General features: G+C 47.6%; 2 protein-coding genes across 4 annotated transcripts; one reads left to right on the forward strand and one right to left on the reverse strand.

Annotated features, from left to right (window-relative positions):
• Window positions 1-124: 124 nt before the first annotated feature.
• pdcd11 (programmed cell death 11) lies at window positions 125-13,216 on the forward strand. Of its 2 annotated transcripts, none has more exons than XM_030093825.1 (34): window positions 125-168; window positions 840-957; window positions 1,078-1,227; window positions 1,391-1,555; window positions 1,758-1,919; window positions 2,004-2,121; window positions 2,204-2,379; window positions 2,559-2,666; window positions 2,771-2,983; window positions 3,083-3,207; window positions 3,307-3,367; window positions 4,183-4,329; window positions 4,414-4,665; window positions 5,132-5,257; window positions 5,340-5,534; window positions 5,677-5,847; window positions 5,934-6,147; window positions 6,293-6,442; window positions 6,765-6,877; window positions 7,001-7,503; window positions 7,687-7,749; window positions 7,891-7,984; window positions 8,214-8,303; window positions 8,390-8,492; window positions 8,580-8,757; window positions 8,960-9,142; window positions 9,239-9,361; window positions 9,441-9,609; window positions 9,709-9,987; window positions 10,071-10,324; window positions 10,445-10,613; window positions 10,696-10,849; window positions 11,247-11,412; window positions 12,706-13,216. In XM_030093825.1, the coding sequence occupies exons 2-34, from the start codon at window positions 856-858 to the stop codon at window positions 12,875-12,877; spliced, it is 5,448 nt and encodes a 1,815-aa protein (XP_029949685.1). In that variant the 5' UTR covers window positions 125-168; window positions 840-855; the 3' UTR covers window positions 12,878-13,216. The 2 variants fall into 2 exon arrangements, with proteins under 2 accessions (XP_029949685.1, XP_029949686.1); XM_030093826.1 differs by having other exon boundaries at window positions 1,081-1,227.
• Window positions 13,203-20,831, reverse strand: LOC115390121 (RING finger protein 122). 2 transcript variants are annotated; one of them, XM_030093828.1, is made up of 7 exons: window positions 20,199-20,831; window positions 19,635-20,017; window positions 17,759-17,912; window positions 16,469-16,511; window positions 16,022-16,063; window positions 15,506-15,588; window positions 13,203-14,072 (listed from the first exon to the last, which is right to left on the reverse strand). In XM_030093828.1, exons 2-7 carry the CDS (start codon window positions 19,657-19,659, stop codon window positions 13,952-13,954), a joined length of 468 nt encoding a protein of 155 aa, XP_029949688.1. In that variant the 5' UTR covers window positions 19,660-20,017; window positions 20,199-20,831; the 3' UTR covers window positions 13,203-13,951. The 2 variants fall into 2 exon arrangements, with proteins under 2 accessions (XP_029949688.1, XP_029949687.1); XM_030093827.1 differs by having other exon boundaries at window positions 17,759-17,915; window positions 20,199-20,825.
• Window positions 20,832-21,613: the final 782 nt, after the last annotated feature.

Here is a 21,613-nt window from a genome sequence, read left to right on the forward strand (position 1 = left end):
GTTATGATTTGTTGAAATTCATGTCAATCAATTTGGGAGGAGAAGGTGTGCACTGATTGGCTGAAAATGCTGTCAATCATTTTATTCGTCCTATGATTGGTCAGAGGATGAAACACCCCCGTGGGTTTTTCTTCCGGGTGAAGATCATGGCGTGCTGCTGAACAACATGTGAGTTTAGAAATCTTTACATTTGGGCTTTAACGGGCTGAAATATTGTAAAATCAAGCGTTAGATTTGTAGACATGGTTAAATTATGGCCGCACCTTCACGAAGATTTAGATCTTTGTTTTGCTTGATGTAGATTTTAGCAGTATGTACAAACGCGGTGAATTAAAGCACTCGGTCCATTTGCATTTGTGATCTTGTGAAGAACTGTCTTATATTCACTGTTTAAGAATAAAGCATCACTAAAGTTTACATAATGGCGTTTTTACCTGAAAATTTTTGTTGGGTTTTATTTTAGATTTTACTTTAAACACCAGATACTTTTAGGTGCTGTTTTTTTTCAGTCCACCCATCTTTTCATTGATGATTTCTATATAACTAAATATATATTTATATCCAGATTCTTTTGTTGTTTGAGCCCTGTCTAGAATAAAATATACACTATATTGTCAATGAGAACATACTGTAGTTGGTGCATATTGTTAATTAAATTTTATGAAAGCCCCTTATCTATCTATCCATCTATCTATCTAGATGTATTGATATCTTTGAAAAAAGATGTGTGAAGTGACTGATCACAGCTGGTCATTAACCAGTTCACCTTCTTTACATGATGAGGTGTAATCAGTCTTTTTACTCTTTCTTGATAACTTGAGTCTCTTTTAATTTCTTAGATAAATTATATCAAACATGGCGTCAATGGAAGAGGATTTCCCCAGAGGAGGGGTCGCAAAGAAGCCCACCGAGAGTAAAATAGAGGTGCAGCGGACAGAAGTGGACAACCTGTTTCAGGTACAATTCATTATCCATCATGTGAAGTAATTTGTAGCCTCAAGAATTTTCAAAACCAAAATATATTTCATTAGATGTCAGAAACATTTGTGTGTGTGTGTGTATTTCTGCCCGCCCCAGCAGTCAAATGAACAAGTTGAAACTAAGAAACGAAGAGGAGCGGCCAAAGATGACAGCAAGAAGCCCAAGAAGCAAAAGACTGATGAAAGGAACGTTGGAGATCTGACCCTCAACAAAGCTGCCAAAGTAGTGGAAATCCTTCACGCCAAGGTATCATAATGTGAAAGGCCTTAATTCAGATTGTAGTCTGAATTGATGTAGTATTTGCAAATGTGCAAGATGTTTAAAGTCTATTGAAATGTGTGAACTGAAAGTGACAGTAATTCATCATATTGTCTCTTCAGAGCTAACTGTGTGCATGATTTCCCCTCAGAATGTGAAGCAGGGCATGCTGCTGCTCGGCTGTGTGAAGGACGTGTCAGACTTCGAGGTGACGGTCAGCCTGCCCTGCGGCCTGCAGGGTTTTCTCAGCATCAGGAACATCTGTGACTCGTACACCAAGCTGCTCAATGAGCAGCTGGACTCGGAGGACAGTGAGGTACGTCTGGAGTGGCAAGACGTGATTATAGCCGACGGCTCGGAGGGCACATTCACTGGAGCTGTGGAGCCAGAAATAAAACGCATTGTCTGTTCATGCTCTTTCGTAACGTCTTACAAAGAAGATCAAAATTTTGTTTACATGTGTTAACCGAGCACGGCGAAACAGACAAAATGAAGAATTTGTAATCTTTGCTCTGCAGGAGATCTATTCCCTTCAACACCTTTTCCACCCCGGCATGCTGCTCAGATGTGTGATCGCCAAGCTGGATGTTTCTAAAACAGGATCGTTAAGCATCCAGCTGTCAATCAATCCCAAGCTGGTCAACCAGAGTCTGACGTCCAGCTCCTTAAAAGCTGGAATGGTGAGAGACAAACAAAACCAGCTTTAATCCATTGTTTAGGTTAAAACATTTTGTGCCAATAAGCTTCTTCCATGTGTGATTCAGGTCTTGAGTGGGTGTGTGGAGAGCGTTGAAGATCACGGCTATGTGGTCGACATTGGCCTGAGTGGAACGAAAGCCTTCCTGCCGAAGAGGGCCGTGACGGCGCAACACAACTCTGAAGGTGTGGAACAAATAGCTGGCATAAACAAAAACTTAAAAATCAGAATATCAGGCTGATCTTTGTGGGTTCTTCATGTTTCCAGACCTGAAAGCTGGACAGTGTGTGACTTATCAGATCGAAGCAGTGAAAAACGACGGACGTGTGGTTCAGCTGTCCATCAACCCGGCCGCCATCGCTCAGGCTTGTGCTGAAGCCAGTCAGGGCTGGAGCCTCACCAACCTCCTGCCCGGACTGCTGGTCAACGCCACAATCAAGAAGGTAGAAGAACGCACATGCTTTTTGGTCAGATCTGTCCAGTAAACTGCCTTCTCATTAGGATAAACTGTAATGGAGAATAGATACAGCAGAAAAAAAAGCCTGGTGAGGACTGCGTTTTTCCTTGGTGACACAAAATGAGTGCTGTCTTTTAACCTTCCATTGTTGCGACCTCCGTCCAGGTGACGAAACACGGCCTTCTGCTGGACTTTCTGTCCTCCTTCAGTGGACAGGTGGACTTCCTCCACATGGAGCCACAGCCAGAGTCCAGCTACACCGAGGGAGCTCAGGTAACCCTCGCAGGAAGCGGCTGCAGTCACCGTTCCACCGTGTTCTGACTCGCTTTGCGCTCGTACTCCGGGCTTCTTACCGTGATGTTCCTCCTGCTACGCAGGTGCAGGCGCGGGTGCTGTACGTGGAGCCCTCCACCCGTCTGGTGGGACTGAGCCTGCGCAGCCATCTCACTCAGCCCGGCGCTTCGGTGGAGCCCAGCCCGGCCGGAGGGGACCGGATCGGCCAGGTGGTGAAAGACTGCAAGATGACGGCCATGCATCACATGTCTGGAGCCATGCTGGAGCTTCCAGACGGGACTCCGGCCTTCGTGCACGTGAGTCTGAGTGGCGGGCCATTCTGGAACCTTCCCATATAGAGGTATTGAACTGCCTCATGCTGGTTTTAATAACATTTGTTTTCTCTGTTTTGACAGAAAAACCATCTGAAAGAACCAAACGGTGAACTCAATCAAAACAGACTGGCGGCCAAACCAGAGCACACCTGCAGGATCCTGGACTTCAGCCTCATGGAGCAGATCCATTTTGTCTCGTTACGCCCGTAAGCAGCATCTCCTCCACGTGTGGCTGAACTATCGGATAGACGTCACCGATTCCATGCATAACAACCGTCTTGGATTGATTTTCTTTTTTCTTTTAGGAGTGTGATCGAGAAGCAGTTTTACAGATATCATGATCTGCAGGCCGGGCAGGTTGTGGAGGTGAGGAAGGAGCATCATGTCCCAGTTTACCTGTTTTCACACGCTGTTGCTTTTTATGTATGGATGAGGCTTAAAGAAATGTTCAGTGAGTGTTTGACAGCTCCTCTTCAGACAACCCAGTGGAAAAATGCAGGTCTTTTTTTTTTTCTTTTAGATAAAACCTGCTATTATTTTCTTTTATTTCTATCACATATATTTTGATGTTGGCAACATTTCTGTTTCCTGTATTCCTGAAGAACAGCGTATCCTTCTAAAAAGACCCGTTCGGACAGATGGATGTAATATATGTGGATGTTGATTGGATTTTTTTTTTTTCCTCAAGTTATAATTAGACTGAAATTCCTTGGCATTTCTTAAGATCGTATTTGTGCAATAGTTGCTCATATTAATGTACATATTTGACTAAAGCCTCCATATATTTCCTCATAATCTTTGCCTGCTTTATCCAAGTTCTAAGTGTTTTAAGTGATTCCAAGGTTACAGTAGGAAAGAGAAGCATCCACTCTTCACAGAGAACTTTTCTGATCATTAACTATTGATAAATATAGGTAAATGATGTCTGTTACAGGGGATTTCATTATATTTTACACCAGCAGGTTCAATTAAAATTGACTTGATGTTGCCATTGTAGTTGTTTATTGTATTAATTCTTTGGTTTTTGGAAAATCGACATTTCATCATATAATGAAGGTTATTATGGCACTTTTTCATCACTTCAGCCCACTGAAACTGAACTGCGCCGTGTGTGTCCTCTGAACTGGAACGTGTTTGACACGCCGGCCAGTTATATTTTCCCGCTGTGTTTCCCCCCTCAGGGCACGGTGTCGGAGCTGCTCACTCAGGGGATGGTGGTGCGTCTCTCCGACCACATTAAAGGTTTCGTACCTCGGCTGCACCTTTCAGACATCGTCCTGAAGAACCCCGAGAAGAAGTACGTCGCGGGCATGAAGCTGAAGTGTCGGGTCAGTGCATCCCCCCGTGGATCAGTGGACGTCGGACGCGATGTGTGGCCGCGACTGATCCTCCCGTGTCCGCGTTGCCTTCAGGTTCTGTCGGTGGAGCCGGAGAACAAGAAGCTGTACCTCACCAGGAAGAAGGCTCTGCTCGAGAGCTCGCTGCCGCTGTTCCTCAGCTACGCCGACGCCCGGCCGGGCCGCGTGTCGCACGGCTTCATCGTCTGCATCAAAGACTTCGGCTGCATCGTCCGCTTCTACAACAACGTGAAGGGTCTGGTGCCGCTCCGGGAGCTGAGCTCCGAGCCCATCGTCTCCCCGGAGGACGTCTTCTACATGGGACAGGTGAGGCGAGGAACGAAACCAAAACAGACAGTATGTGGCTGATTGGGATAGATTTACGTGAGGAAAATGTATTTTTGATTTCATTGAACATTGTAGTTTATAATTCTCATCCTCACTACTAAATTCTGACTGATGAAGTCCAGCATAAGAATAGTTGTAAATAATCACTATTAATCTTCCTAAATTTAAAAAAAATAATGCTGATAAATGTTTATATGGTAAGTTTATTTCATCAACGTGAATTAATGAATGATCTAGTTTTCACCTTAATCTACATATAACTGTGATCATATTCGCATTTATTTACATTTTATGCATTTAGAATTGTTGAAATTCATTTCATAATACTTAAATTATTGAGCAGATGTACCTAAAATGACGCTCCCTCATCAGATTTTCATTTCGTCCCTCTCAGATTTTGTGTTTGTTGAGAATTTCGTCCGTTCGGCTCTTTGCTGTTTTCCAGGTGCTGAAGGCGAAAGTCCTGCAGTGTGACCCCGACAAGGCCAAAATGGTTTTGTCGTTCAAAGCGGTGTTTGAAGGCCAAACCGGAGACTCTGCCCAGCCTGAGTTTGACTGTGAGGTGGGAAAGGTGAGAGGAAGTCCTTCACTGTCTGTCCGCCGCCGTCGATCCGTGTGTTCAGGGTTCTCTCTGTGTCGTTCACGCGGTTCAGAGCCTGGAGGCGAAGGTGATGAAGAAGTCGACCAATGGTCTGGAGGTGTCCATCTTACCCGATGAGATCCGAGCCACTCTACCCACAATGCACCTGTCTGACCACGTGTCGAACTGCCCGCTGCTGCTGCAAAGCCTGCAGGAAGGAGACGTCATCTCGAACCTCGTCTGCTTCAACAAAAACAAACACAACATCGTATCCTGGTCGTCACGTTCAGATCTCCCAGAGCCTTTCCCGGGCTGTTCTGTCATGAACTGACCGACTGACCGTCTGGAAGATGAACTCTCCCAGATGTGACGAGCATCTGGTGTCATTTCCTTAACTGCTTCATTTCCAGTCTCTCACCAAGAAACCAGCGATCCGGTGGTCTTTAGAGGAAGGAGTGGTGGCCAAAGACTTCTCTGAGATCTCTGTTGGAATCCAGCTGGTCGGCTGGATCAAGAACATCATGCCCTACGGCGTCTTCGTGGAGTTCCCGCACGGCCTCGTGGGACTCGCACCCAAATCCGTGAGTCCAGTTCAGTTTCACAAAACAGAGAATGTCCCCTCGTCGATCACGTGTTGATCGTCTCTCTGCTCTGGTTTCCTCTCAAGGCCATGGTCGACAAGTTCCTGACCGACACGGCGCTCGCCTTCCAGCTCGGGCAGACCGTCGTCGCCAAAGTGACCAATCTGGATGAGGAGAAGCGGCGCTTCCTGATCACTCTGAAGATCACTGAGATCACGTCCCCGGAGGGCGACGCCCAGATGAGGCTGCTCCACGGCCTGCGGGAGAGGAGAGCCGTGTCTGAGATGCTGGCTGGAAGAGGTGAGCTGTGCTGCATGCGACCTCTGACCTGGGACGTTCTTATTTTAACACTCCTGAGTTGGATGGTTTAACTATTCAACCACGTCTTTCACCAAGACTGAACTCAGCTGATCCTCCTGTGACCTTTCCTCCCGTCACTCCGCAGACGAGGACGACCTCCGCCGGGCGCTGGCGGCTCTCTGCGTGGCTCAGAGGCTGAAGCTGACTGTAGACGGCGTGAAGGACGACGGCGCCACGTTCAAGTCCGACGACCTGGGCGGAGCCACGATCCAGGCCAGCAAGCACGGCATGACGGGTGTGCACCAAACCAGGGACAGATATGAGAAAATCCCCAAACGAATAAACTGCAATAACATCAGTCTTTTGCAGAATAAAGAAATATCTTTACATTTTAAAAAACCACAAATAAATTCTATCCCTACGTACGATGTAGATAGTGTCTGAAATAGTTCAGTTCAAAACAAATGAAAGGTTGTTTTTTTTTATTGCACAACTAACGCAGATCAAATTTAAATGAAAGGAAAGTTGTTGTGAGCCATCCCGGAGGCAATTTTTTTTTTTTTTGCCTTATTTTTCTGCCATTTGTTTGCGTTTTAAATGAAGTGTGTGTGTTTCAGGTGTAAATCTGACTGAGGGGCAGAAGGTCACCGCAGCGGTCCTCCACGTTGACATCCAGACTTCCTGCGTTCACGTGACTTTACGTCCTGAACTGCTGGGAAAGAAGAAATCTGTGAGCGTTTCCTCCATATTTAATATCAGAACACTGTGAATTGATTAGAAGCCTCTTTGTAAATACAACACCACCCTGGATGCGGAGTCGAGTGTTGATTGCGGTGTTCTGTTTTCTCCACAGCTGACTGAAGGCGTGAAGTACGCGGCGACGGTGCAGCACGTGGACGGCGACTTTGCCGTGGTGTCCCTGCAGGACACGGCGCAGCTGTCCCTCGTCCAGACCCGCGGCCACCTCAACGAGGCCTTCCTGTCCGAGTCGGCGACGCTCAAACCGGGAGCCGCCGTGGAGGTGGAGGTGGTGGAGGCGGCCTGCGAGGAGCTGGGGGGGCTCCCGCTGCTGGCGAGGAGCCGCGGCTCGCCGCCGCAGCGCCAGCGCGCCGCCTCCGAGAGCCAGGCGGGCGCCAGAGGCCACCGCTACGGAGAGACGCTGCAGGCCCAGGTGAAGGCGGTGAAGCCCACCTGCGTCACGCTGACGCTGGGCGACGGCAGCACCGGCCGCGTGCACGTGTCCGAGGTGCTGGAGCCCCAGGACGTGCGCGTGGGCTCCTTCCCCACCTCCACGCTGAAGGTGGGCAGCACGGTCACGGCCAGGGTCATCGGGGGTCGAGAAGCGTCCAGCCACAGGTCAGCTTCACCTCCTGTCTATTAAACATGAGGTCGTGTGACTCACTCTCCCACACTGTACTCTTGTTTTTAGGACATAATTTACCAGTAAAGCCTTCAAATTTATAAATATTCTTGATGATTTTTCCAGTTAATTAATTAAAATGTGTTGAGTTTAAACCAAAATCTTCGTTTTTCTTTCAGATTCCTGCCGTTCTCGCATCCTAACTTCAAATTCACCATCGCAGAGCTCACCCTCATCCCCAGGTAAACTCGATATGCTCAGTTCATCGTTTTTTACCTATTAGCTATAAGCTGCAGGTGTAGTCTAATATGCACATTTCTGTCCATTTCCCCCCCCAAAAAATCAGATTTTTATCAGTTTTCTCTTTCTTTGTCTCTCTGAAGCAAACTGGAGAAGATTGATTTCAAATCAGTGTCGACAAAAGAAAAGCTGAGCCGGATCCAGGTCGGAGAGGAAATTACATGCTTTGTATCAAAGGTGAGTTTTTGAAATTGCATTTTTTTTCCCCTCAAATTTTTAATTGTTCTCAACGTATATAAATGAAAAACTTCCCAGAAACACAGTCGGGTTTTGAAACATGTTTATACAGAAACGCTGCAGTGACTTTTCTGATCATTTGCATCACTTTTTTTTTTTTTGTATTAACTAAGTTGGGTTGTTTCCATATTATTGTTGAACGAACTAGTTTTCCTGTTTCCGTCTCCAGTTTCATCCTGACAGGAAGTCTCTGGAGGTCACCACTGATCCCAGCGTCACCGGGACGGTGGAGCTGCTGGCCATGATCAAACACCCACAAGTACAGCTCACTCACGAATTCATCAGGTTAAAACAGAAGACCTGATTTTTTTTTTTAAAGACTGAGCTCTGAATGTGTGTTTTCAGGACGCGGCCCACCCTGAGAAGAGGTACCGGCTGGGCCAGGCGGTCCGAGCTAAAGTGGTGGAAGTGAGCTTCAAGCCTCACCGCTTCGCCCTGTCACTCACGGGTAGGAAGGAACACGCCTCATGATCGGTAACCCGGTGGAACACCGTCACGATCTCTGATCGGTTTCCCGGTTCCCTCGCTCTGCCAGACGTCTACAAGCTGGAGAAAGGCTGCGTGACGTTCGGGATGGTGCTCAGCGTTCAGCCGCACGTCGGCCTCCTGGTTAAACTCCCCTTCGGCTGCAAGGGAACCGTTTCCATCACCGACCTGGCCGACGCCTACAAGTCCAACCCTCTGGACGCCTTCAGCAGAGACCAGATACTCCGGTCAGTGGGTGCAGGAGGGACAGAGCTCCTTTCTCGTTTGACAGAAATGTGTAACTCTTGGATAAATACATGAATCCAGCTGCAGGTCAGAGTTAAGACTGACTCCAGGACCGAACTTTGAATGAGTCTTTAAATGCAGCCCTCTCGTCTCCACCATGAAACACACACCTCGTTAAAGCTCCCGCCTGATTTCCGTCCTCAGATTTTTCCTCCTAGAAGAAAATGAAAAGGGAAAATGGCAGCTGTCCCTGCGACCTTCAAGGTTAAACCCGCAGCAGGCCAAGCCGGCTAAAGACCCAGAGGTGTCGTCCCTTCACCAGCTGGAGGTGGGCCAGATCGTCAGAGGCTTCATCAAGTCTGTGGGCGAGCAGGGAGTCTTCATCAGGTAGCAGAGACGTTCAGCCACACATGAGCACAGACGGCAAAGTCTGAGAGTTTTAGAACGATTTCGCCGATTTCCCTTCACGCTTTTAACCTCCAGGCTGTCGAGAAGCATCACAGGGAGAGCGGAGCTTCAGAAGTCCACCAAGTACTTCGTCAGCAGCCACACAGTCCTCTCGGACCACCTGCCTGCCAACCGCCTGGTCTCCACCAAGATCCTCGGGTACGAGAAGCGCCGTTTCCAGAGCGCACTGAATCTGAAGCGGGGTGTCTTCACTCCGTGCTTCTGTTTCCGTCCTCAGTATTGACATAGAGGAGCAGTTTGTGGATCTGTCGCTGCTGCCCGCCGACACCGGGAAGGCGGACGTCCTCCCAAACTCCCTGGGTCTGCCGCTGCGGTTCGTCAACGAGGCGAAGAAGAAACACGATCTGAAGAAGAGCAGGAAGCGCAGCCTGTCCGAGAGCGAAGCGGTAGACGATTCCTTCTCTGACAGCGTGTTTTTTTCCACTAGGTAGTGATTATTCAGGCCTCTTATGGAAATAAAACCTTCATCTTGTTTAATTTCCCAGAACCAACCAGAGTCCAAGAACCCGAAGAAGAAAAAGAAGGAAGCCAAGAAAGCGAGGGCCGACGATAACGACAGCGGAGTGGAGGTGTATTTCAGAGAAGAGGATAAAGAGAAACCCCGACCTGCCGCAGCGCAGCCTCCGCCCGGCCCGGCCGCTCCGGCCAGGCTGCAGGTCGCGGCCAGTTTCTCCTGGGATGTGGGGCTGAGCGCCCTCAAACCCGCCTCCGCCGGCCTGGACCCAGACTCCAGCGATGGAGAGGACCAGGAGGAAAGCACCAAGGTGAGGCGTTCGTCCAGGAGCCCCGCAGGACCCGGCCCCCCCCCCGTCACAGCTGCCCTGATCCGCTCCGTCTGCCCCCGCAGCCCCAGAAGAAGAAGTCTCGCCACGAGCTGGAGCAGGAGAAGAAGACCGCCGAGAAGGCCCTGGTCCAGCGGGAGATGGAGCTGATGGATCCCAGCCTGCGGCCCGAGGACGCCGCCGCCTTCGAGCGGCTGCTGCTGGCCTCGCCCAGCAGCTCGCTGCTGTGGCTGCAGTACATGGCCCACCACCTGCAGGCCACGCAGATCGAGCAGGCCCGGGCCGTGGCCGAGAGGGCCCTCAAAACCATCTCCTTCAGGTAGCGCACGCAAACACACACACACACACACACAATGAAATCGCAGCAGTCGGTTTGCAGATCAGTTATGTAGGGAGCGGACAGAGACACATGTTCATGACGCTGTCCGGCGGCGGTCAGGGAGGAGCAGGAGAAGCTGAACGTGTGGGTGGCCCTGCTCAACCTGGAGAACATGTACGGCTCGCCGGAGACGCTCAGGAAGGTGTTCGAGCGCGCCGTGCAGTTCTGCGAGCCCATGCCGGTTTACCAGCAGCTGGCCGACATCTACGCCAAGTCGGACAAAACCAAGGTCCGGGAACATCTCGTTTCTTTTCCTCTCTGCTCTCTCAGGAAATGCATGTTCTTCTCTCACGGTGCGTTTTTCCATCCAGGAGGCAGAGGGCCTGTATAAAACCATGGTGAAGCGTTTCCGGCAGAACAAATCGGTGTGGCTGAGCTACGGGACCTTCCTCCTGCAGCAGGGGCAGAGCGACGCCGCCAGCGCTCTCCTGCAGAGGGCGCTCAACAGTCTGCCCTCCAAAGACAGTAAGAACACCTGTTCAAACCTCCCGTGCATGCTCGGCATGTGACAGGTGTCTAGACTGCCTCCTCGTTTCCTGAGAGCAGTTGTGGAAGCGCTGCGGCTCCTCTGACACATTTTGAAGCGGCTGTGAAGCCGCAGCGTGACCCCGATGCCGTCAGCAGCCCGCTCGCCAAAATCAAGAGAATGTAGTCAACATTTAAAAACATCAGATATGTTTCCTGCTTTTTTACAAACCAGTGTTATATTAATCATATTCCAACATTCTAAAAGTGTGTTGGTTATTAATTTATGGTGTTTATTCATTAATAACTGACAATGTTGTGTAATTCCTCATGAGTGGAGCCGTTCTGACTTCCCGGTCACAGTGACGAACCTCCTCCTGTCCTCGTCCCCCCTCAGGCGTGGACGTCATCACCAAGTTCGCTCAGCTGGAGTTTCGCTACGGCGACGCAGAAAAAGGCCGCAACATGTTCGACAAAGTCCTGACCAGCTACCCCAAACGCACCGACCTGTGGTCCGTCTTCATCGACCTCATGGTCAAACATGGCTCCCAGAAGGAAGTCAGGTAAACACACGCTGCTCACTCAGTTTGAGATTATTCACTGTAATTCTCTGTAGATTTTCTGTTTAAGTGATTTACGGAACAGTACTATTAGATATACTCTAGAGCTCCATTTTTAACACGTTAACAGTTATGTGATTCATACGGAGCCCCGGACATGACATGGTAAAAAAAAAAATTAAATCGCACAAATACCATATCCAATAAATTTGATAGGAGACAAATGAAGGTTGTAGCGATTATGGTGACACTGTAGTAAATCCCAGTGGTGGTATTACGTTTTTTTTTGTTGTTGTTGTTGTTTTAGTTGTTGGGTTTTTTTTGTTGTTTTTTTTTTAGCTATTTGTCTTCACTGTTGCTGCGTCTTGTAAATTGTAGACGGTCCCTGAAGCCCGCAGCACTACCTGGTGCTGATTGAAATCAATATTGTTTCTGCTGCTTGATAGACAGATATTTTTAATAAAAATGAACTTGTAGCATATTGTCCACCTCACAACGATGGGATGCAGCGCCCTTTGTATGTTACTGACATTTTGTTAAAGAGTTATTGAGACTGAAAGTCCGTATCTGTCAATATGCTGCCAACTAATTCGTGGGAACGAATTAGTAATTCGTGCGCACGATTTAATTATTTCGAGGGAACGAATTAGTAATTCGTGCGCACGATTTATTAATTCGAGGGAACGAATTAGTAATTCGTGGCCACAATTAAATTTTTTTTTTTTACCATGTCATGTCCGGGGCTCCGTAGATTCATTTTATTACGTTTAAGAAATGTTTTACAAAGTATATGAAAGTCATACTTTGACAGTTTGTTAGTTTAAAGGAAACGGCATTTATCTCTGGAAAAATATCGATCAGAAGATTTTTGGATCGACATTAGTTATAATCTCAATCACAGCAAACAGGATTGTAATATAACATTAATTTTAAAGTCACAACATTGAAATACATCCCAAATCAACAGTCATGACTGCATTTCAATTAATGAAATGAAACATTTTTAAATATTTCTAGATAATAAGCCTTGATGTCCTGTGTTGCAATACCACTTCAGACCACTAGGTGGTGAAGTGAGGCACTGTAATAAACTGTAAAAATCAGCAGCGACATAATACTGAAACTCCTGCTACCACATATCTTTGTTTTGATTTCATTGTCAACACATAAATATTTGTAATTATTTTTAGAAACGCGTCGCCTCGTTCCGTTCAGATTTCTTCTTCCATGTGTGATCGCTGACTCTGCTGTTTGAAACCCCTTCTAAAATCTGTGGCTCTTCTCTCCCTCCCGCAGGGCGCTGTTTGATCGAGTCATCCACCTGAGCGTCTCGGCTAAGAAAATCAAGTTCTTCTTCAAGCGCTACCTGGAGTACGAGAAGAAGCACGGCACGCCGCAGAGCGTCCAGGCGGTCAAAGAGAAGGCGGTGGAATTTGTGGAGGCCAAAGGCACAGAGGCGGCCAGCTGAGGGCCGGGTGCACACGTGCAGGCGGTCGGTTCTGATCACCTTTCCCTAAACGTGCGCTTCGCCGTCACATGCCGGTGCGGTTCCTCCTGCAAACGACCTTTGCCTCCCGTGAATTTCCTTTTTAATTGCCCGGTGAACTGATGCCCTGTGTCTTTGTTAGGCGACTGCAGGACACAGTCAACATTGTATAATACGTCTATAAAAGTGTGAAAACAAACTTGTATGTAACACGTCATCGACTTCCATTTTTAAAACCTTTTTAAACAATGTGTGTGAGCTGAGGAGAGACGGTCTGACTTTGAATAAATCGACACCATTACAATACATTACGTGACGCTTTATTTAAAATACAAAAAAAACAATATATAGGGAGACATTACGTACAATACATACAGGCAAGACTAGGTTTCTATCAGTCTCTTCTTTAAAGGAAAAGGGCCTGGGACACAATCAGTAACAGTATTGTCAATTAAAATCGTCATGGTTGTCATCCAGCTGGTCGTCGGGTTCAGCCGGAGCGCGGCTACCTGCTAGAGCGTCTCACCTACGTTGGCAGTATTGAAGATGTGTGTGTGTGTGGCACGGGGTTATAGGGTGATCGACATGGGTTTGTGCTGGCTGTATCGGTAACACCCCCTGAGATGTGAGAGGTATCCACACTGATCCTGCGGCGGTCTGAAGTCCTGCTCCGAGCCGGGTGGTCGTCTGTCTCCGGCAGCGCTGCTCAAGTCGCAGTGAAGTCCGCCTCCTCTTCCCGTCTCTCTTTTCTTGTTGTTTTTTTTTGGTGAACAGTGCAACATGGAAGTAAAACTAGGAGCATTTTTTTTTCTTTTTAAATGAAAGAATCCCTATCGTTCACTCTGGTCTGACCGATCCGACCAACGCGTCAGTGTTAACGTCCAGTCGAGGCGTATTGCTGGAAAGTCAGCAGCGGCGCTGCAGCTTGGGATCGTTAACATTTCCTGTGAGATGCCTGATAGATGACCGCCGTTCATCATCTCTGGTGTGTTTTGATGTGTGAGCTTTCGTTCAGGGCGGGGGGGGGGGCTTGGCGCCTTCGTCCCCGGCTCCTCCTCACACTTCCTCGGGGTCCATGGGACCCTCGGCCCCCTGGGGAGCGTCTGTGTGGAGCCGCAGGATGGGCTTGTTGCACATCGGGCAGACGCTGCGGATCTCCAGCCACTTGAGCAGGCACCTGAGGGGGAGGGTGGGGAAAAAAAAAAAAAAAAAAAATGAAATAACATCACACCGCATGTGCTGCTGTCAGCACTGCATGCTGGGTAATAATCTATTATTGGTGACTGTGAGTAGATAGAGCCGGGCTGCATCCAGCCACATCTGAGCGGTGAAAGAGTGATCTGTGAGCTCAATGATTGGAACCGACTCCTGTCGGAGTGCCGATATCGGATTTCTAAACCCGCTATTACACAACGTTATAATTAACCCTAATCTTCAACCTTTGTGCCGTTGGAGCCGGTGCCAGCATTTATGGACCAGGAGGGAAAACACGAATTCAAATGACTGAATCTGAAGGTTTCAGTCTGGAGACTGAAGCTTTCAGGACTGACACTTGAGGAATGTGCACTCATAACCGTCGCAGGGGAAAACGCTGAGAAATGTGGCTCATTTCTGAAAAAATGTAAATAAACTGGAACAACCTCGATTTCCCGTCGCTGCAGACAAAACTAAGACAAGAAGCTATAAATAATTTTCAGAGAAACATTGAGACGTGAGACTTTAATCCCTGTTACATTGCTTCAGATGCATTCGGTTACAAGTATTTAAAGTGTCTTAAGTCAAACTCAAAGCTACTTCAACCCTCTTATGATGGGATTTATTTAGATTTTATAGCTTAATGTAAGTAAAAAAAAAAAAAAAAAAGGCAAATACGTGTTTCAGCCCATTTTTTTCCCCCCACAAAGATAATTCAAATTTGAAATATCTGCCAGTTTTCCAGTAATACTCTCCTGACAGTGCAGAATTGGTGAATCACTGTTTGGAGGCAGAAGTCCCGCGGGCCACCCTAATGGCCAGCATGCACCGCGCAAAGCTGTTTCTATTTTTTTTTTTGTTTTTTTAGTTTTCACAGAAAGTCAGGAGAAGTATGCAGGGTGAATCCTGTCAGCGGAGACATGACCAAACAAAAACCTGCATTATTTATTCTCTTGGTAGATTGCATTAAATGGCTTTTCTCCCTTCAAAGCATACAGCTCAAGAAATAAGCTGGCAACAAAAAAAAATGCTGATTCGTAAATTAGTCATAAAAATACTATTTCATATTGTAGGCGTAGCCGCAGTCTGACTAATCTTTTCAGAGCAGCAAAGATTAAAAGCTATTCTGTGAAAGTAATTACATTTAAACTGAACATACAACTCTATTTAACCCTTTACAGCTCACTCAAGGACAATTTTGGAAATAGAGAATTTCACCACTCAGCTATGTTAAGGCCTACTTTGTAGTTTATGGGAAAAAAAAAAATTGAAATTATGTGCAGTAAAAACAAATCTGTTGAAAAGTGAATAACTGACCAAAATTACATCTTATTTCAGGGAGACGCTTTCTATTTCACTTCTCTTGTAACTCCACGGGAAAGCAAACCAGCCACCGTCTCAGACAGGGACACTCACTTCTTGTGAAATGCGTGCGAGCACGGACACACTCCCAGCTCGTCTCGAGTCCTGAATTCCTCCAGACACACCGCACAGGTTTGCTGCACAGGAAAAGCAAACGGAGAGCACGTTGAGGTTGGTTAATTACACGTGTGGGTTTGATTCACGGCGGCATTATCACCGGGAGTAGCTGCACTGCCTGGTAAATTATTATCATTTGGCTGTAAAGCACAGGTACTGCAACATTCTGCTTTCACTCTAATTACGTTTCTGGGCAATAACGGTATTTCAAACTCAAGAGGCCGGGTTTACATCACGAAGTGAAAACTTTGAGCAGCAGTTCTTTTTTAAGAATCACAACAGAGAGCAGAGATCTTTTTTTGTAATGCATTTTGAATGAGTGCGGTTATTCTTGGAGTCCCACATCCTGCAGGCACTCGCACACTGACACTTCTTAAAGATATTTTCAGGACTCAGTGCTGATCAGAGAAATGGATGTATGGCGTGGAATCTATGGCAGGAAATGACACTTACTCCAAGAAGGCTCAGTTTCTTGCTCGCGCCCTTCAGCACCACCTACAGCGGAGAAAGGAGAGAAGCAGAAAAAACCCCAAAAAATACATGAATCTGATGTTACAGCTTGACAGAAAAGGTGTGGTTGCAGAATAAACACTTGAGGTGTTTTCATTGTTAATGGATCACGTTGACAAACGGCAGTGTGCTCTAAAAGTCATCATGAGCGTCCAGGAGATGCAGTTTAACCTTCCCCGAGGCTCCCATCAACACATCACACCGTCAAACCCTGCTACCTGCTCCTTCCTCTCCAGCTTTCTCCCCTCCCTGCGTTTTAAAACCTGAGTGGAAGTGAAAGGCTCCAGGGTGGATTCAAGGTCAGCTATAAAAGGCTGGTGTGAGATGCTGCGCTGGTATTTATAACGTGCCTCGTTTGCTGGTGTTAACATGTGCGCTGCAGACACATACCTCATTGTAGCTGAACTGCTCCCTCGTCCCTTGTTGTTTCAACCTGAGGACACAACAGCAGAAACGAAGACGTGACTGAATGCACAGTTTATCAAGTGTGACTAAACTGGTGCCACAGGATTTGTATTTAACTCAACACTTCAGTGTAGTGAGATTCTTAAAGTCACATTAAAGTTCTCGAATATTTGTTTTGTTTTTTTTTATCTGTACTCCGATTAACAGAATATATCATCTTTCAGTTCAGTTTTATTTTAACAGCACTCGATACAGAACAGTCAAGGCACTTTAACAGAGAAAAACCAAACAATTCCACTTGAGCAAGCAGAGAAAAGCCCCTTTTTAACAGGAAAAACCCTGCAGAAGCAGACTGTGTGCAGAGCCAGGCTCTGATGTGGAGACTTTCTATTCCAGTTGGGGTTAATATAATAATATGCTGAAAGGAAAACCCTGTTGGCAAAACAAGCGCATACACAGACCTCTATAAAGTAATAACCTGTTTGTGATTTCAGGTCCGGTATTTCCTTATTTCTGCGGCTCCCAGCATGCTTTGCATTACAGTGCTGGAAACACCCACAATGGGAATTTTCTGCAGGCCTGCTCCAGATCTTATAAGGTGTTTTATGTTGGGAGCGGAGACACACCCCTCACACGGCCTCTCATGTGATCGGTGGCACTCCCCAGGAGGTCCCAACCCTCAGGTCGGTCTAGACTCCAGATAATCACTCACTGACTTTACAGTTTGCCGCAGCTGTGTGCTGAATCAGGAAACGGGGCTGATAAGAGCACAGACAGCGAATCCAAACAAAAACAGGAGCTAAAGCCTTCTCACAAACTCGGCTTTCATTATTGAGTTTTTCGTGTAACAGTCATTTTATGTTATTTGAAGCATCAAGATGCTCTGCAGCTGATAGAATCATTGTTTCTCTTCAACCTCGAACATTTTTTCCATCTCAGATCCAAACAGTTTTGTTTTTCTTCTGCAGAATGTAAAAAATGCTGCATGTTGCAATTCGCGAATATACAAGCGGAATTGTGTCGTCTGTTAATTTCAACAATTCCAAATTAGATGTCACAACTTTGGCAGCTCTGTGGGGAAACGCTGCATGCATTTGCATCCCGAACGCTGCTATCGATGCGGCATCGATATGTGATGACGGCTCGTTACCGAGGCGCTTATGAATTATTTTAACCTGCCGTGGCTCTCTGCGCTGTGACGCCTGTTAAAACCGGCAAAACCAAAACACCTCAGCCGTTTTGGCTGCTCCCCCTCCGGAAGCTTTCCGTACGTACCTGAAAAGGTAGCAGCAGAAAATGAGGCTGAGCATGAAGACGAAGAGGCCGATGCCCAGCACGATGACATAGACGTTGAGCGGGAGGTGATAGATGTCAGACGTCATGGTGCAGTCTTGTTCAAGGTTCCGAGGACTCAAGCCACACATGCATCCTGCTAGAAACAGGTTGAAAACCCAGATTAGAAAACCCTCACGTCGTAGAATAAAGGTCAAACATATCAGCTCAGGCTTAAGAAGTCATAAATCTTCAATTCTTGTGCTTTGAAGCTGAACAGAAACTGTGAAACCTGTTCTTTCTACATTGCACATTTGTTAACAGCTTCGGTTGCACTTTCTGTCTTAGTGCTGCAAGACTGTTTACCTTCCAATTATGTTCACTTCTGTTACAAACACCAAGCATACAGTAATTAACATCAGCCGTTTGAGTCTATATCGGCAGCACAAACACTGCGCTGTGATTTCTGCAGGTAATTGCTTTGTTATGAGTGCAGGCAGCAGCTAAACATGCACGTCATGTCCCCTTGTAAGGAGAAATTGAACCCCGGTTATTATTTGCAAAGTGTAAACACAGCATTATGAATATCCACTGAAGAGAAAGACACAGAGGACACACGGTAACATTACAGCGACTCGCATCAAGCTCCACATCTGGCAGGAAAATAAGCAGCACAACCTCCCGACTCGAGACCCGCAGCGCTGGAGTTTCTCTCTCATCAAACTGATTCAAAATCCTCACATTTTTCCATTTTTGTTCCGTTCTTCTCACACACACACACACACCAACATGGAGGACAAAATGTTCGCTTGCCGCCTAACACATCCCACACACACGAGCAGGTGCCGTGATAAACAGATCAGCGGTGTTATTCGGCACACCTGCCTGCCCGCGTTCCTAATGTTATGGCCGACCGCCGGGGAAGAGCTGTTGATTATTAACCGGAACATGAGGCTGACGGTGGACTCGTGCGGCCCTCTGCGGCGTCTCCTCCGGCTCGGGAGGCCGGCGGACAGTGTCAGATATTTGACGGGGGGGCTAATTGTAATAATCGGCTGGTTGCAGGTGAGTCGAGGGAGCAGCGACTCGCACCGCGGCGGCAACCGAGGATGCTGGGAGGATTGTGCGCTAATTGGCTGTGAACAAGACAAACATGAAGGACAGACACCACTTCCGCCACATCACCATCTGTTCCACACACACACACACACACACACACACACTCTGTAGAGGTGACTGGTGAGAGCCAGTGTGTGTGTGTGCAGCACTGGGGGGATGGAGGCCTGTGTGCTGTCTATCTGATACTGATTGAAATGTGTGTGTGTGTTGCAGGTGGCAGCAGGGTGGGGGTGGGAGTCAGTTAACTGGAATGAACTCTGGGGACGAGCACCATTTGTTAAAACAATGCGAGAGGAAGCCCCACTTCCACAGGCCACATGTGCTCCTATTAATTTGCAGCGAGGATGCTCCTTGCCAGCCTCTAAACGTCCATGTGTCTCTCTTTAGAGTGAATGAATGGGTACAGCTTGCACACTGTGGGGGGCATGGGCAGGATAATTTGACTTGGCTGGGGGGTTGGGGGATTTACAATAGGAGAGGCGGGCGCAGCGAGGGAAGACCTATTGTCACATTAGGAGAGATACAATTATGGATGCACTCAAAAGAAATTCAATGAGTGAAACGTCCTCTAATGCAGATGTCCTGGCTGTCAAAGAAACATGTCCTCGAATGCATCTTATTTTAGGTGTCCTAACCTCACCCTACAGCCATAGCCAGGCCTCCACTTGCACATCCAATACGTGGATCTGGATCCCATTAATCAGGCAGTAACAGGAGTTTCAGAGGTTTTGGTGTTCGGGGGAGAGGATCTCTCACTTACCATTACACCATTGGAATGGTTGCATGAAATCTGATTCTGGAGGCAGCAGCAGTAAATTCAGGCCCGTCAGGAGAGGCCTGGAGAAGAGCCAAAGTGGTGGGCTGGAGCTTCGGACACTGAATCTGTTTTGGAGCCTGGACTCAGTCGCTCTTTTGTTGAGCAAAAAAAAAAAGAAAAAAAAGAAAAAAAAAACAGCTATCAAGATTTTCAGATTTGCTCAGATCCCACAAATCCTCAGGAGGTTCTGGTTTTTGTTGTTTTTTTGTGTTGGCTCAGCAGTCTGTGCAGCCCAGCATTCCCCCCAAATCTGGATTAACCCGTCCGTGTTAGGATTGTGAGATTTGGGGCTGGGGTTTGGAGCAGGATGGAGACCTCATGTGGATCTGGAGCCCCACCATCGAAGATGTCATCCGAGGAGGTAGATGGCGAAAGATAGAGAGAGAGAGAGACAAAGAGATCATGTTTAGTCCCTCAGACGCCTCATGCCATGTGCAATCAGGGACTTGTTATTGTCAAATCTCTGCGTCTGACTCCATCACAATGCTGTAAACAGGAAATACTCACATTTTCAGCAGAACGGGCTCCAGCAGATCTCAATGACAGCAGTCAGAATGGAAATCCTCACCCAATGGGGGCAATTATCTGACATTAATCTGTGCTTTGTCTTCCTCCCAAAGCAGCTTTTCACAAGTCTCATCCCCCTCCTGTCTCCTCTGTTGTCTCCTCTGGTATCTCCTCTGTTGTCTCCTCCGATCCTGCGGTTGTTGTTGCTCCTCAGTCCAAAAATCAAAATAAAATCAAAAATCCTCCTCCTCACAAGCTCAGACAAAGTGAGGACAGCTCCATGAAGTCAACAACTGTTTTTGCTGCTGCTGCTGTGTGTGTGTGTGTGTGTGCGCGTGTGTGTGTATGTGTGTGTGTGTGTGAGGGGGATCCTACTCTCCCTCTAACCATCTGCTGAGAGAAAATAGGAGACAAAGGCAGAGTGTGTGTGTGTGTGTGTGTGTGTGTATGTGTGTGTGTGTGTCGCAGTCAGTCCTCAGTCCTCCAGCTGGCTGTGTCCTGGCTGGATCTGGATCTTCCCCCCTTCAGTCCTCCATGGTGCTCGGGGAGAGAGAGTGGCTGCAGTCCTCCTTCCCTTTCCTCCCTCTGCTCCTGGGTTTGTAAACAGATCTGTGCTCATGTGACCAGCCGTTTTGCCTCGCAACTCTCCTCGGCCTCGGCCCTCCCTCCAAACCTCCCTGCTCCAATCTGCAGGCGGCAGGAAGGCAGAATGAGCCAGCCCTGCACCAATGAGACGACTGCAAGCATGCTTATGTGTGTGTGTCTGTGTGCGCACACCTCTGTGCATGATGTGAGAGGGAGACAGGAGGAGACACACACACACACACACACATACACGACACACACGGGCCTGCATGGCTGATGTCCTGACAACCAAAACATGGCCATTTGTGTGAATTGGAGGTCAGAAAAAAAAGAAGGAATCTGAAATCATGCAACCTCACACTCACACACACACACACACACACACACACACACACACACACACACACACACACACACACACACACTCACACAGCTTGTATTTTTAGAGTCGCAGCAGAACATTGTTTTAATCTTTGCTTTGTTGGATCTATTTATAAGTATTATGCCACTGCTTTCATAGTCAGAAGAAGACGATCAGCAAGGAGAAGATGTGATCGAGGAGGGGACGAGTGGGAGATAAAAATCACACCCTGGACAAAGGCATCGCATGCAAGTCCACCCCCACACCAGCAAGGCCCGGCCGCATATTCACAGAGCGAGAGAACAGCTGCTGGGCTACTGGGTGAAGCTGCGAGACGGTCAAGGGGGGAGAGCCGCTCGGCTAATCCCTGGGGGCAGGGAGGAGAGACTTCAATGGGATACATGCCATTTTCATTCACGATGCCCACCTCTTCCCCCCCCCCCCCCCCCCTTCAGCCCCGCTGGAGTAA

The sequence above is a fragment of the Salarias fasciatus genome, chromosome 6 (genome assembly GCF_902148845.1).
Source record: "Salarias fasciatus chromosome 6, fSalaFa1.1, whole genome shotgun sequence".
Classification (NCBI taxonomy): Eukaryota; Metazoa; Chordata; class Actinopteri; order Blenniiformes; family Blenniidae; genus Salarias; species Salarias fasciatus.